General features: G+C 51.8%; 1 protein-coding gene across 4 annotated transcripts in view; it reads left to right on the top strand.

Annotated features, from left to right (window-relative positions):
• Positions 1-14,832, top strand: part of RYR1 (ryanodine receptor 1) — a 106,398-nt gene that overhangs the window by 52,133 nt on the left and 39,433 nt on the right. For 2 of the 4 annotated variants that reach the window (XM_074369712.1, XM_074369710.1), the window contains exons 61-76: positions 109-158; positions 586-646; positions 774-1,012; positions 3,146-3,227; positions 3,744-3,874; positions 4,114-4,446; positions 5,382-5,622; positions 6,949-7,036; positions 7,143-7,235; positions 7,775-7,789; positions 8,986-9,156; positions 10,618-10,677; positions 10,943-11,080; positions 11,551-11,663; positions 11,867-11,963; positions 12,204-12,310. In XM_074369712.1, the coding sequence (XP_074225813.1) occupies positions 109-158; positions 586-646; positions 774-1,012; positions 3,146-3,227; positions 3,744-3,874; positions 4,114-4,446; positions 5,382-5,622; positions 6,949-7,036; positions 7,143-7,235; positions 7,775-7,789; positions 8,986-9,156; positions 10,618-10,677; positions 10,943-11,080; positions 11,551-11,663; positions 11,867-11,963; positions 12,204-12,310 (2,019 nt within the window). The remainder of the gene's footprint in view (positions 1-108; positions 159-585; positions 647-773; positions 1,013-3,145; positions 3,228-3,743; positions 3,875-4,113; positions 4,447-5,381; positions 5,623-6,948; positions 7,037-7,142; positions 7,236-7,774; positions 7,790-8,985; positions 9,157-10,617; positions 10,678-10,942; positions 11,081-11,550; positions 11,664-11,866; positions 11,964-12,203; positions 12,311-14,832) is intronic. The other 2 variants (XM_074369713.1, XM_074369711.1) reach the window with 1 other exon arrangement.

Here is a 14,832-nt window from a genome sequence, read left to right as displayed (position 1 = left end):
TGTCTCCTTCATTTTCTTCCCCATCATCCTACCTCCTCCTACTCTAATTGTGTCCTCTTGCTGTCCTTGCTCCCTGTTTCCCCTGTCCTTCTGTTCCTCTCTCTTCAGCCTCTTCTGCAAGCTTGCTGCTCTTGTCCGTCACCGAGTCTCTCTCTTTGGTAAGTAGCTGTGCTCCCCGAGCCCTTCTCCCTAATCTTCCCTCCCTTCGCCTCATCACCAACCTCACCCTGAAGAAGTCTGGCCCAGGTTCATGTCTTCGTTTGGACAACCACCACTGTGTTCTTCCTCTGGACTTGGACATGGAGTGGGTAGTCCTGGGGGCAGGGCAGTGACTGGGATGGTCCTGGGCTCTGCCCTCATGGAGCTCCCCGATGCATCACTAGATAGTGACGGCCCAGAGGTCAGGGCTGGGATGGGGGAGGGACAGGCGGAGGGGTCACAGCCAGGATGAGGAAGGACAAGGTCCCAGGGGAGTCCAGCTGGGGCAGAGGTGAGGTTGGACAGAGAGAGAGCAGTTGAGGTGGATGTATATGGAGGTACTGTCCTCCTAACCCTTCCTTCACCCAAGCCCATCTTCCTCCCCAGGGACAGATGCTCCGGCTGTGGTCAACTGTCTTCACATCCTGGCACGCTCCTTGGATGCCAGGTGGGGCTATGTCATGGTGCCCACTCCCATTCTAACCCTGTTCGCACCCCCAGCCCCTGTTCACCTAGACTCTCTGCAATCTCCAGTCTCAGATTCTAGAACCAGTGCACCCTCGCTTCCCTCCTAGGACAGTGATGAAGTCCGGCCCTGAGATCGTGAAGGCTGGCCTCCGTTCCTTCTTTGAGAGCGCCTCAGAGGACATCGAGAAGATGGTGGAGAACCTGCGGCTGGGCAAAGTGTCACAGGCGCGCACGCAGGTGAAGGGTGTGGGCCAGAACCTCACCTACACCACCGTGGCCCTGCTGCCGGTCCTCACCACCCTCTTCCAGCACATCGCCCAGCACCAGTTTGGAGATGATGTCATCCGTAAGGGCTACTGATCCCAAGGGCAGGGGGTCAGGGGATCAGTTCAGCCAACACCGCCCATCCCTGTGTGCCTGAGAGAATCCCCAGGTGTTGGAGTGTGTATTTATTGAGAGGATTTATTGCTATGAGCAAAGTGTGCATTCAACTCAGTAAATTGGTAGGAAACAGAATGAGTTAGTTAGGATATTAGTTCCATGGCTCTAACAAAAGACACTAAATTGCTGTAGCTTAAACCAGATAGAAGAATATTTCTTTTTCGTGTAACAGTCTACTTGTAAGTGGATCATAATGTCAGAATCCCAGATTCCTTCCATCTTGTTGCTCTGCCATCCTTGCAATACTGCCTTTATCCATACGGTCCAAGATGGTGCACCATCACCTCCTCATTCTAGCGGATAGGAGAGGAAAAAAAGTAGATGACAGCACCTCAGTTCTTTTAAAGGAACAACCTAGAAGTGGCCAACATCACTGCCACTCACACTAATCCTATTGGCCAGAACTTAGCATATGGCCACATGTCACTGCAAGGAAGACTAGGAAGGTAGCCTTTATTCTGGGAGATCATGTGTTGAGCTAGGTATTGAAGGTCTATTACTAGGAAGAAGAAAAGAGCAGAAAGAAGGTAAGAACAGGTATTGGGAATCAATTAGCAGTGTCTGCTGTATTTGTCTTACCAAATGGTACCTATGGTGTGCGACCTAGCCTGGGATCTTGTGGCGTGGTGCATTCTCGGTGTAACATGCTGTTGTCAGTGAGAACTAGGCAAGATGAAACACCTGGTAGGGAGTCATGACATATGTGTTCAAATACTCAAAACACCTTACAGGATGTGGCCTGGGCCATGGTGGAGGCAGGGAAGGACAGGAGGGGCTGGTGGGAGAGATGTTTAGGAGGCTGAGGAGATAGCCGTGGAGGGGAGGTATCCAGAGTGAGGCCCTGGCCTGAGCACCTGGGGACAGTGGGGGTCTCCATGACACAGACTGGAGGAAGTAGCTGGTTTGGAGGAGATGCCGAGGTCAGTTTGGGATTCAGTGGCTGTGAGGGACCTGGGGGATGGATACCTGGGGGAGGCATCCAGGATGGGCTGTGGGGACTGAGGGACAGTGGAGCCCTGTCTCAGCTCACTGCTTATTTGAAATGGATAAAAGTAAGAAAAGTAGCACGTGGATGGGGTTCTTCCTCTGCTCCAACATTTTATTTTGAAATTTTAAAAGCATACAGAAAAGTAGAAGAGAATTATTAACCATTCACCCCATTTGTTTTACCTTTCACTTTGGGGTGAAAGTGTCTACAAACTTTTTGTTGAACTTTTGAATGTGAGTCACACACACAGCAGCACCTAATCCCTAAATATTCAGCCTGCAACACCTGGAATAAGAACCTTCTCTCATGTTACCACAACGTCAGTATCACACTTAACTTGACAATAGCTCAATTTCCCTTTTACCTCAAAATGTCTTTGATTTTTTTTTAATTTAGAATTCAGTGGAATTAGATTTTTTAAAAATTCAGAATTCAGTGACATTTCTCTTGCTGCATTTGGTTGTTTCATCTCTGTCATCTCTTTTCAATCTGCAACAGTCCCCCTACCCTCTTTTTGTGTCGTGACATTTATGAAGTTGATGTGTTGTTTTTTTTTTTTTTTAATGTAGGGATGGGGGATTGAACCCTTGGACCTCCTGCATGCTAAGCACGTGCTCTACCACTGAGCTACATCCTCCCCTGTAAAATTGATGAGGTTCTTAACCTAGCCCTCTTGGGGTATAACCAAGATTGAAATCAGGGTTGGATGTTTGCATTTTTCTGGAGAGAGTGTCCACTGCTATCATCAGAGATCCATGACTTCTCTCCAAGGAAAGAGCAACCACTAGCCTTCATTGAGTGCCAGCTGTGTGCCCTGTTCCAACTGCTTTCGGCGGATTAATTTATTTATTCCTCAGGACAACCCCTTGGGGAAGATGCTATCATTATCCGCATTTTACAGATAGGGAAACTGAGCTCAATAGAGGGTTGGTACTTGGTTAAGTCACAAAACTAGTTAATGTCAGGCCCCGCTCTTACCCATTATTTGGAGACAAGGGAAGGGGTTGGGGGAGGACTGGTATGGACCCCCGCCCTCCCTCTTTCCCTCAGTGGATGACGTCCAGGTCTCTTGCTACCGAACGCTGTGCAGCATCTATTCTCTGGGGACCACCAGGAACCCTTACGTGGAAAAGTAAGAAGAGACAGCCACAGTTTGGGGCTGGGGTGGATCCTGTGGGGGCTCAGGGAAGGGAGGGCACAGGAGAAGACGGGGGTGAGGGAAAAGCCAGGAGATGGCCAGTCTTCAAAAGACATGCGCACTGTGGCGACTGCAGTTCCTAAATACGGCCACGTGAGGGCGCTCGGAGGAAGGCCAGTGAAGCAAGTGGAGGCAACTGGTTGGGGGCCAGGTGGGCACAGGCACTTGGCGGCCAGGATGCCAGGTTGTTCTCCTCTGGCAGAAAGGGTGGTAGCACACAGGAGCCAGGCAACCTGGTGGGGCTGGGGAGGGCTGCTGGCAGTGCCGGGATCACCAGTGGAGCAAGAGGGCATTCAGTAAACCCAGGGATAAAGTCACATTGATGACCACCGGTGATTGGCAGCTCTGCTCCAAAGGGTCCTGGGGAGAGGCACTTCTGTGGCGCATGGGACTGGGATCCAGGACTGGGCAATGAGGGGCGTGGGAGCTAAGCATTTCTTCCTCTTCCAGGCTGCGGCCAGCCCTCGGCGAGTGCCTGGCCCGCCTGGCCGCAGCCATGCCAGTGGCATTCCTGGAGCCTCATCTGAACGAGTATAATGCCTGCTCAGTGTACACCACCAAGTCTCCCCGGGAGCGGGCCAGTAAGTTGGGTGGGGCTGGGGTGGCTGTGGAGAGTTACATTCTGCCAGCACAGGCCCCAGGGAGACCCACCCTGGGGGTAGTGTGGCCCAGGCTGGACCTTGAGGGGCTGAGGATTCCCAAGGCTGAGGGTGCTCCAGAGGGGGGAATCCCAAAGTTTGTGGGGGCCCTGGTTTGTGGTGTGGACACCAAGGACTGGGGATGATGGGTGGACATGCCCTGACCCCTCCCTGCACCCCAGTCCTGGGGCTCCCCAACAGCGTGGAGGAGATGTGTCCTGACATCCCGGTGCTGGATCGGCTCATGGCAGACATCGGGGGGCTGGCTGAGTCAGGGGCCCGCTACACAGAGATGCCACACGTCATTGAGATCACACTGCCCATGCTGTGTAGCTACCTGCCCCGCTGGTGGGAGCGTGGGCCCGAGGCGCCCCCACCCGCCCTGCCTGCGGGAGCCCCTCCGCCCTGCACAGCTGTCACCTCTGACCACCTCAACTCCCTGCTGGGGAACATCCTGCGGATCATCGTCAACAACCTGGGCATCGACGAGGCCTCGTGGATGAAGAGGCTCGCGGGTGGGTCTGGTGGGCACCAGGCTCCTGAGAACTGAGGACAGTGCTCTGGGGCTCGGGTCCCTGGATCTGATGGTCTCAGAGGGAGATCCCGGGGTCTATGGCTTCCTGGGAGTTGGGAGGAGTCAGAGTCTCAGTTTTCTCAGGATCACAGGGCCAGGGGTCATCCTAAGGGGTCAGAATCTCAGGCTCATAGGGTCTGAGGTGGGTGCATGGGTCCTAGGAGTCCTCCAGGCTGGGTTCTGAATTTCTGGAGCCTTGGAAAAGGTTAGGTCAGGGGTTAGGAGCTGGGTCGGTAGGCTGAGTTCCTTATACAGAGGGTCAGAGGATCAGCTCACACATCAGGGTTCTGATATGGACAGTTAGGGGTCTAGGTCAGAGGTCAAGAAACAAGTCTTTAAAGCATTGAGAGTCCTGTTTCAGAAGCTCCACATCAGGACTTGAGTTTTGGATTAGGACCAAGCTAGAGATCGGGGGGGGGGTCATAGTCTAGGGTCAGAGGTCAAAGGCTGTAGTAAGAAGCCAGGGGTCATAGAAATCACATGATGAGGAAAGTCTGGGTATAGGCCAGGTCAGAGGTTAAAGACTGGAGTGAGATGGAGTGGGCTAAGGTAAGATATGGGGTTAGGATTCAGTTGTTGCGGTCAGAGGTCAAGAGGTTGTGTCAGCCTGGGGTCACGGTTTCAGGTCAAGGGTTATGGTTGGGATCAAGGTTCAGGAGTTATGTCAGAGGTCACAGCTGGAGGCCATGAGGTCAGAGGTAGATGCTGGGGTCAGAAGCCAGTGTCAGGCTGAGGTTGATGATAGCTGCTGGGTCCAAGGTACAGGTCGGGAGTCATGGGATGGGAACAGAGGTCAGGGGTGGGCTCAGAGGTCATAGGTCAGGTGCTGGTGTTAGTGGCTGGCCAGCAGTAAGTGCGCCGCCTCTGCTCCTGCAGTGTTTGCCCAGCCCATCGTCAGCCGAGCCCGGCCCGAGCTCCTGCACTCACACTTCATCCCCACCATCGGGCGGCTGCGCAAGCGGGCGGGGAAGGTGGTGGCCGAGGAGGAGCAGCTGCGTCTGGAGGCCAAGGCGGAAGCCGAGGAGGGCGAGCTCCTGGTGCGGGATGAGTTCTCTGTGCTCTGCCGGGATCTGTACGCCCTCTATCCACTGCTCATCCGCTACGTGGACAACAACAGGTCAGCACGTCCCTGGCTGTCACCCTGCACACTCCAGCCTGACTGCTGGCTTCCCCGAGTCCCATCTGACATCTCTCCTCTGACTCACTGTAAACTTCCCGCAATTCCCACTTGATCTCACCCAACCTTCTGGCCCCCTGTGGCTTCTACTCCAGTAAAAGCCAGCCTGTGTGTTTGCTCCCCTCCTGCTCCTTTAAATCTCCAGAATCTGAGGTCCTGGGAGGGTGGCCGTGTCAACCACTAGGAGTCCCAATTTTCCCCTCCAGTACTGTGTCTCCAGGCTTGGGTAGAGGAGGGTCTGATTTGTGCAGTGCAGTCCAATGGTCAGGCCTTCCTCCCTCACTGAGAGAAGAAAGGAAGATAGCCCAGATCTGGCCAGCCCAACTTACCCCAGAAACATAGGTCTTTATAAAAGGGCAAGAGCAAGTAGCGACCAAGTGCTAACATCCTCCTAAAATCAGAAGCACTATTTAAAGAATTATTGACTCCTAAGTGCAGCCAAATCCAGGGATAGTGAATAGGTTTCAACTCCAAGTTCCATCCTGGTTGAAAAAGATTTTAAGGCTGTACTGGGGCTTTGTAGAGGAAGGGTGCTCTCTGATTGATTAGCTATGTCTGTCATGGGAGCGGAAGTGGGAAGTGGTGGTATGCACGCTGTATACATCCTTACACATCCATCTGTGTGTTCATGAGTGGGTTATTGCTATAGGGTAAATTCCTAGGGGTAGGCATGCTGGGTTGAAGAGTTTGGACAAGTAAAGTGTGGTATATTCACCCAGTGGACTACTACACGGCAAGGAAAGTGAGCAGACTGTTGCAACACCCGACAACATGGGTGAATCTCACAAATATCAGGTTGGATGAAAGAAACCAGAAAATTTAACACAGAGTACATAGTGTATCATCTATTTATGTAACATTCCAAAACAGACAAAAATTATTCATGGTCTAGAAGTCAGGATAAGGGTCATCTCTCAAGAGGAGGGAAGGGGCACAGAAGTACTTCTAGGGACTGGAAATGTTCTATTTCTTGACTTGGGTGATGATTACAAAGTGTGTTCACTTGGTGATAATTCATCAAGTTGACACTTTATATGTATTTTATAAAAAGAAAGAAAGAAAAAAATTTATAGGAAAAAAATTAAAGGAATGGTCATTTATAATTTTTAAATCATCTGAATGGCCAGATTACACTAGGAAGTTCTAGCCCTCCCATTGAAGTCTTCTGGTCCCTGGATCCCCTCCCATGAGATCTCTCTGTGTGGCCCCCCTTCCCTGGGGATCCCTGCCCTCTTCCCTCACCAGCCCCCTCCCCTGCCTGCCTAGGGCACACTGGCTGACGGAGCCAAATCCCAGCGCAGAGGAGCTGTTCAGGATGGTGGGCGAGATCTTCATCTACTGGTCCAAGTCCCACGTAAGTCTCCGCCCACCCCTGCCCTTCCTCTCTATAACCTGAGAAGCTTCTGCCCAAAGATGCTCTCCCTCACCCTGTCTGATCCCCAATACTGCCTCCCCACCAGAACTTTAAGCGCGAGGAGCAGAACTTTGTGGTCCAGAATGAGATTAACAACATGTCGTTTCTGACTGCCGACAACAAGAGCAAAATGGCCAAGGTGGGTGCTTTGCTCTGGGAGGAAGACTTAGCAGGGAGGGAGGGAACACCCTCCAGGTCTTCCTACCTGACCCCTCCTCACCCAGCCAGCCAGCCTCGTCCTGGTCATATTCTCTACAGCCCACACAGCAGCCCCATCTCCCTCCTCCTTCCTCTCCATCTCCTGCTTCTCTCATCCCTAATCCTCCCTCCTGTCTTTTTTCCTTCCCCTCATTTCCCTCTTCTTTCTCCATCTCCTCCCTCCTCCCCATCTTCTTCCTCTCCATCTCCCTCCTCCATCCCAATTTCTTCCTCTCCCCTCTCCCATTTCTTTCCTTTTATCCCATTAGCCCATATCCCTTTTTTCTCTCCTTGTCCTTCCCAGAACTGCTCCCTAAAGGGCAGGGTCTAAAGAACAAACCCATCACCCTGAGTGAGGTCTGGAAATGCCCAGCTAGGGGGTGCATATTGGGGTGGGGCAGAGTGACTTGGAGGGGAGCTGGGGTTCTCAGAGGGACTAGGGTAACACTTCTTGTCTCTGTCTGCAACCTGATGAAGCAGGCGGGAGATGTACAGGTCAGCCCCACGTCTGGGACCTTCCCCATGGCTCTCAGCTAACACCCTCTTTCCTGTGAACCCCAGCTTCTGCTCCCCCTCCAGAAACCCCTGCCCTTGTTCCCTACCCCTCATCCTTGGCTCCCTGCCCGCATCCTCTTTCTCTTCCTTCACCCTGCCTCTTGCCATCCATTCCAGTCCCAACCCTCAACTTTTGGCAGTTTAATTTTTTTTTAACTTTCGTTTAAAAAAAAAAAAAACACCTCTCAGCTTTCCCCAAAGCATCAGAGCATTGTGGGCTGAGGTTCCAGGGAATGGGAACGGGGGTGGGAAAGGCACGTGCATGGTGGGGTTTAAGGCCTGGGCTTTGAAATCAGACAGACTTGGGTTAGAATCCTGGCTCTTGGCAGTTAGCAGTGTGACCTTGGGCAAGTATCCTGTCCTTTTAAGCCTTGGAAGGCATCTGGTCCATGATCCCTGGCCCCAGGGTTCTGGGAGGACCCAGTGAGATGCTGCATGTGCTGGCAAACAGGTCATGCTCATTGTCGTGAGCCGGCGTGTATGTGACTCTGGCCTAAGCTTGTCACTGGGGCTTCTCGTTGGCATGACTGGGGTGGCCCTGGCCACGGGTCTGCACCCAAGGCTCCAGAACATGGCTGTGGGACTCTGTGCCCGGTGTTTCTGCTTCCAGATCTTTCTGGGCCTCTCTTGCATCTTGTATTCCTTGTCCGTCTCAGTCTCTTAGTGTCTCTCTCTCTCTTTTTCTTCCAACTTCCCTTGTCTCTTGGGACTCTTTCCATTTCTACATCTTCATTTCATTCTTGGGAACTCTGTCTTGGGATTTGGAGTGCGGGGTTTTAGGTACTGGGTGGGGGCAGGAGGTGTGTCCTACTGAAAGTTCTTTGGGGATTCTGCGAGAAGACTGCCAGAGATTGAGAAAGCCTGAAATTGGGGTAAATCTGGAAGGATTTGGGATAGAAGTTGGGAATTTGGGATAGAGGCTTCGGTTTGGGAGGGTGTAGGGTCAGGGCTGGGGGTCTGAAGTGAAAGATCAGCAAGATCTGGGGTGGAAACTGAGGCGGGCTTTGGGTTCGGGGAGGGTCTGCTTAGTATTCAGGCTGGGGCTGGAGTGTGGACAATGGTGGCAGGTTGGGGTTGGGGCTGGGGCTGGGGCCAGGCTGAAACTCAGGCTGGCTCTGAGCCCCATGTCCCCACAGTCAGGTGGCTCAGACCAGGAACGCACCAAGAAGAAGCGCCGAGGGGACCGGTATTCTGTGCAGACATCACTGATTGTGGCCACGCTGAAGAAGATGTTGCCCATTGGCCTGAACATGTGTGCACCCACTGACCAGGAACTCATCACACTGGCCAAGACCCGCTATGCCCTGGTGCCTGCCCAGCCCCATTCTGAGAACCTGCCAGGATCCCACTCAGCACCCACTGAGCCCCTGGGACCCTACTTAACCCCCAGGATCCCACTGGGAGCCCTCCCTCAGGACTCTACTGAGTCCTTCTCCAGGATGCTCTGAGCCTTCCCCCAGGATGCTGAGGACCCCCACTTGGGATACTGTCAGAACCCTGGGACCTAAGTACCCTAACTAGGACCCCACTGAAACCCAGAAAGGCCTTCAGGAACCCTACTAAACACCCCCCAATCTTGCTAAACCTGCTGAGACCCTGAGGATCCCACCTGAGGCACCATGAGCCACCCCAAGACTCCTCCAGGCTCTTTACCACGACTTCCCTAAATCCCTTGGGACCCACTGATCCCCTCATGATCCCACTGGCCCTCCCATGAACCTCTGGGTTCCCACTGAGCTCTCCGGCTCACCACCTCTTTCTCTCAGGATCCTGCTGACCCCTCCCCTCTGGACTCTGTTCACATCCAACTGAGCCCCCAAAGACTCTCAGGGCCCAATGGGCACCCTGTGACCCTAATCAACTCCAAGGATCCTAATGACTTCTTCCCCAGGGCCCCACCCAAACCTCTGAGGTCTCGAGGTTTTTGAGAATCAATTGACCTTGGCCCTGAACCTTCTTAAGCCCTCTGGGACCCCAAAGAGGCCTCCTGGGATCCCATTTACTCATTGTATGGGATAACAATCTCCCTCCCTGATCCTTTTCAGCCTCAAGGGACCCAAGAACCCCTCCCAGAACACTGCTAAGCACCCTGACAATCTACTAACCCCTGGAGTCCCAGAGACCACTGGCTCTCCCCTGATACCACAAGCACTCCCTTCCCCAGAACCCTAAAGACTCCTTCCCTCAGGACCTCAAGCTCCTTCTAGGACCTGTTCAGTCCTGCCAAGACCCCAGAGAGCCCTCTTGGGCCCCCTGACCCCTCAACTTAGTCCTTTAGTTCAGCCCCCTCTCCTGAGACCCTAAGGAACTCCCACTCTACTGACCCCTCCTTTGGCCTCCATGTAAACCCCACTAGTGACTTGGTTGATGGGCCTGATCTCCATGACCTCTGCTGACCTTGCTGTCTCCCTTATAATCCCTCTCACCCACCTCTGATCTTCAAAAACTCCTGTCCATCTCCCTCTTACTCCCAACCCCAACCCTGGCCCTCTTCTGACCTCCTTTTTTGACCTTTGGGGATATCCTAGGGTCACCCCCTACCTCCTCTCACACCCCTATGAGGCCCCTCTAATCCTGTCTCTTTGAGGTGACGATGCCCTCTAGGAGTCCTCTGTAACCACTCCTGAGCTTTAGATCAGTTTCTGTCAGGTCCTCCCCATATAAGCCTCTCACCAGCTGCTGGGATGATGAGGCTAGAAGGGAAAGAGTTGTAGGCCAAGGAGGACGCTGGGACCTCCAGAGTGACCCAGCCTGGCATGTCTCCCCAGAAAGACACAGATGAGGAGGTCCGGGAATTTCTGCAAAACAACCTTCACCTTCAGGGAAAGGTAAGGCTTCTTTAATCAGCCACTGAAGGGGCATGTCAGGGTGACAGCAATAGTCACAGCCAACTTTTGAGCATTTACTATGTACCACGCGTGGAAAGAAGGACCTTGTATTCAGTCCCCCAGTGAATCATCACTGCATTGAAAGCGGGGCGGAGCGGCTGGAGGAGCCCACTCTACGAGGAGGGTCCCTAGGAGAAGCCCGGCTGAGGGAGGAGGGATCCTGCGGGGGAAGCGCCCTCACGCCGGCGGTCCTTTCTCCTCTCAGGTCGAAGGCTCCCCTTCTCTGCGCTGGCAGATGGCCCTGTACCGGGGTCTTCCGGGCCGCGAGGAGGACGCTGACGACCCAGAGAAAATCGTGCGCAGAGTCCAGGAAGTGTCTGCCGTGCTCTATCATCTGGAGCAGGTGTCTTACTGCTGAGGGGCCTAAGCTCGGGTCTCTGGGCGGGGCAAGGGGCGGGCCTTTAAGCTGTTGAGGGTGGTGAGCCTTGAGTTTAGTGAGGCTTAGAATGGAAACTCTTCTCTGGGGGCAAGACCTGGCGCTTAATCTTTGGCTTCGGGAAGGCTCCAGGGGTAGAACTTTGGCTCTGCGAATCGCTCCTGGTTGGAGACGCCTGTGGGCAGGGCTTTGGGCGGGTCTTGAGATTGGGGCGGGGCCTGGGTGGTGGCCCTGGGTCTGTGGGCGGGGCCTAGAAGGAAAATTTCAGTCTGGAAGCAGAGTACACGCTCTGTTGGTGGAGCCAAAGTGTTCCTTCCGCCCTGTGAATCCGGCCTGAATTTGGACCTGGGCATGGATGGGCAGTTTCACTAGGGGCCGGAAGGGGGAATCGGGCCGGGGGCAGAGTCTGGAGACATGACCAATAATCCCGCCTCCAGACGGAGCACCCTTACAAGTCCAAGAAGGCCGTGTGGCACAAGCTCTTGTCCAAACAGCGCCGGAGGGCGGTCGTCGCCTGTTTCCGCATGACACCCCTGTACAACCTGCCCACGTAAGACCCCCAGGGAGGAGAGGAGCTTGAGGGGCTGGAGGGAAAGGGTGGCTGAAGAGGCAGGAGGATGGAGTGCCAACCAGATGGGGTCTTGGAGAATGGTTAGGGAAGGCAGGTGTGTGGGAGGACAGAGGGTCGTGGACGGGGAGGTCTCCGTGTCGCCTCACATCTTTCCTTTGATGTTCCACATCTTTCCCTCAAAGGCACCGGGCCTGTAACATGTTCCTGGAGAGCTACAAGGCGGAGTGGATCCTGACGGAAGACCACAGTTTTGAGGACCGCATGATAGATGACCTTTCAGTGAGCTGGGGCCTGCCTGGGAGTGTGGGAGCAGAACTGGTTAGGGCTGGGGCCCCCCATTGTACATCTTCAGGGGTCGCCCTTCACACCCAGGGGTAGGGAAATGGAGGCTCCTGGCTTGAGCGGAACCAGGGGAGAATGCAAGATGTGGGGGAAGGGAAAAAAAGGCCCAGCAAGGCTATGGGGGAGACAGGTGGGGACTCTAGAAGCCCCTTCCCCAAGCCCCACTCCTCCCCCTAGAAAGCTGGTGAGAAGGAGGAGGAGGAGGAAGAGGTGGAGGAGAAGAAACCAGACCCCCTGCACCAGCTGGTCCTGCACTTCAGCCGCACCGCCCTGACCGAAAAGAGGTGAGGACCCTTCCTAGGTCCGGGGAAAGGAACCTGCTACCTTGCCCCACCCCCGGCAACCTCCCAGTTCCTCAAGGGAGATGCTCTGTGTCCTAGGGGAGCCCCACAGCTGACCTTTCCATGTCATTTCACTAGGACAGGCAGAGCCACCGTGTACCATAGTGCAGGCTGTGCATTTCACAAGGGCGTGTCCTCTGAAGGGTTCACATAACAGGCAATATCAATTTAGGCTTTTCTAGAAGAAAATGTCTTACTCAAAGGAAATCAGTTTATTACGAGAGGAGGGGGGAATTAGTATTTTATGATGAATTTCCAGCAGATGGCAATGAGGAAGGAAGGCCTTTTTCTAATTCACACAAAGGCTTCCTACGGGCTCATGGCATTCTTGGGAATAAACAGCAGTAATAAGGGTGCTACTGCTGCTGCTGACAATGCGCAACGTTTATCAAATGCAAATGTCAGGCATCATGCCAAGCACTCGACAGATAGATCCTCTCACTTCATCTTCTCACTACTAGATGGATACTGTTAGCAACTTTTTGAGTGTGGACAAGGAAATGGAGGCACAGGGATTTGTTTTTCTCACAAAACATGAAGTCAGGAGGGAGAGAGTCCAGGGCTGGGCAGTGGCACAGTGACGCTGACAGGGATCCAGGCTCATTCAGGATTTCTGCCCTGCCATTCTGAGCTGTTGCCTGGTGGGTACAAGGTGGGTGCTGAGTCTCCAGATATCACGACCATATGTCAGGCGGGAAGAAGGGGAGAGGCTTTCCTCTCAGCAAGACCGAAATCTTTTCATCCAAGGAAAGCTCTCCCTGATGGGCTTCTGCACATATCTCATTGGCCAGAATTCTGACATCAGGTGCTCACCAGCTGCAAGGGAGACTGGGAAGCTGAATGTTCTGTTTCCTATCCGCTGGGAGAGCAAGGACTCGAGTTAGGCTATGCAGCTTTGAATCCCAGCAGAAGCTGTGTGACCTTGGCCAAGAGGGATCTTTGTGCCTCGGTCTCCTGATCAGTAAAATGGAGCTAGTAATACAGATAAGCCTTGAATAATGCAGGGGGTAGGGGCACTGGCTTTCCTGGTTGTCAAAAATCCACATATAACTTTATAGTTGGCCCTCTGTATCCGTGATTCTGCATCCACGGATTCAGCCAACCATGGACTGTGTAGTACTGTAGCAGTATTTACTGGAAAAACTCACATATAAGTGGACCCATGCCATTCAAACCTATATTGTTGAAGTCAAATATATTTTTAAAAAATTTTACTGAAGTATAGTTGATTTACAATATTGTGTTAGTTTCTAATGTACAGCAAAGTGATTCAGTTATATATACACTTTTTCATATTGTTTTCCATTATGGCTTATTACAAGATATTGGATGTAGTTTCCTGTGCTATACAGTAGGACCTTGTTGTTTATCTATTTTATATATAGTAGTGTCTCCTAATCCCAAATTCCTAATTTATCCCTCCTCTACCCCTTTCCCCTTTGGTAACCATAAGATTGTTTTTTGTCTGTGAGTCTGTTTCTGTTTTGTAAATAAGTTCATTTGTATCATATTTTAGATTCCATATATAAATGATATAATATGATATTTGTCTTTCTCTTTCTGACTTATTTCATTTTGTATGATAATCTCTAAGACATCTACATTGCTGCAAATGGCATTATTTCATTCTTTTTTTGTGGCTAAGTACCATTCCATTATATATACATACATGTGTATATATACATGTGTGTGTGTGTGTATATGTATATGTGTGTATATATATGTATATATGTATATGTCATGTCTTCTTTATCCATTCATCTGTTGATGGACATTTAGGTTGCTTCCATGTCTTGGCTATCATAAATAATGCTACTATGACATTGGGGTGCATGTATCTTTTCAAATTAGAGTTTTCTCTGGGTATATGCCCAGGAGTGGAATTTCTGGATATATGGCAATTCTATTTTTAGTTTTTTAAGGAACCTCCATGCTGTTTTCCATAGTGGTTGCACCAATTTACATTCCCACCAACAGAGTAGGAGGGTTCCTTTTCTCCACACCCTCTCCAGCATTTGTTATTTATAGACTTTTTAAAAATGGCCACTCTGACCAGTGTGAAGTGACACCTTATTGTAGTTTTAATTTACATTTCTCTAATAATTGGTAATGTTGAGCATCTCTTCGTGTGCCTATTGGCCATCTGTATGTCTTCTTTGGAGAAATGTCTATTTAGGTCTTCTGCCCATTTTTTGATTGGGTTGTTTGTGTTTTTGTTATTGAGTTGTGTGAGCTGTTTGTATTTTTTGGAAGTTAAGAAGGATCAACTGTGTATCTACCTAATTGGCATACTGTGAGAATCAGTTTGTTAATTCATACAAAGCACTTAGAACAGAGACTGACCTAGAGTAAACACTCAACAGGTGTTGGTCACTACTTCTACCCTTATTAGTATGATTGTTATAGAGGAGGCCCAAGAAGTAGTTGATTATAGTTGTCAGGTGAGCCAACAGGTAGCAAGATGG

The sequence above is a fragment of the Camelus bactrianus genome, chromosome 9 (genome assembly GCF_048773025.1).
Source record: "Camelus bactrianus isolate YW-2024 breed Bactrian camel chromosome 9, ASM4877302v1, whole genome shotgun sequence".
NCBI classification, from domain to species: Eukaryota; Metazoa; Chordata; class Mammalia; order Artiodactyla; family Camelidae; genus Camelus; species Camelus bactrianus.
Note: the sequence above shows the minus strand (reverse complement) of the source record. Positions and strands in the feature narration are given on the sequence as shown.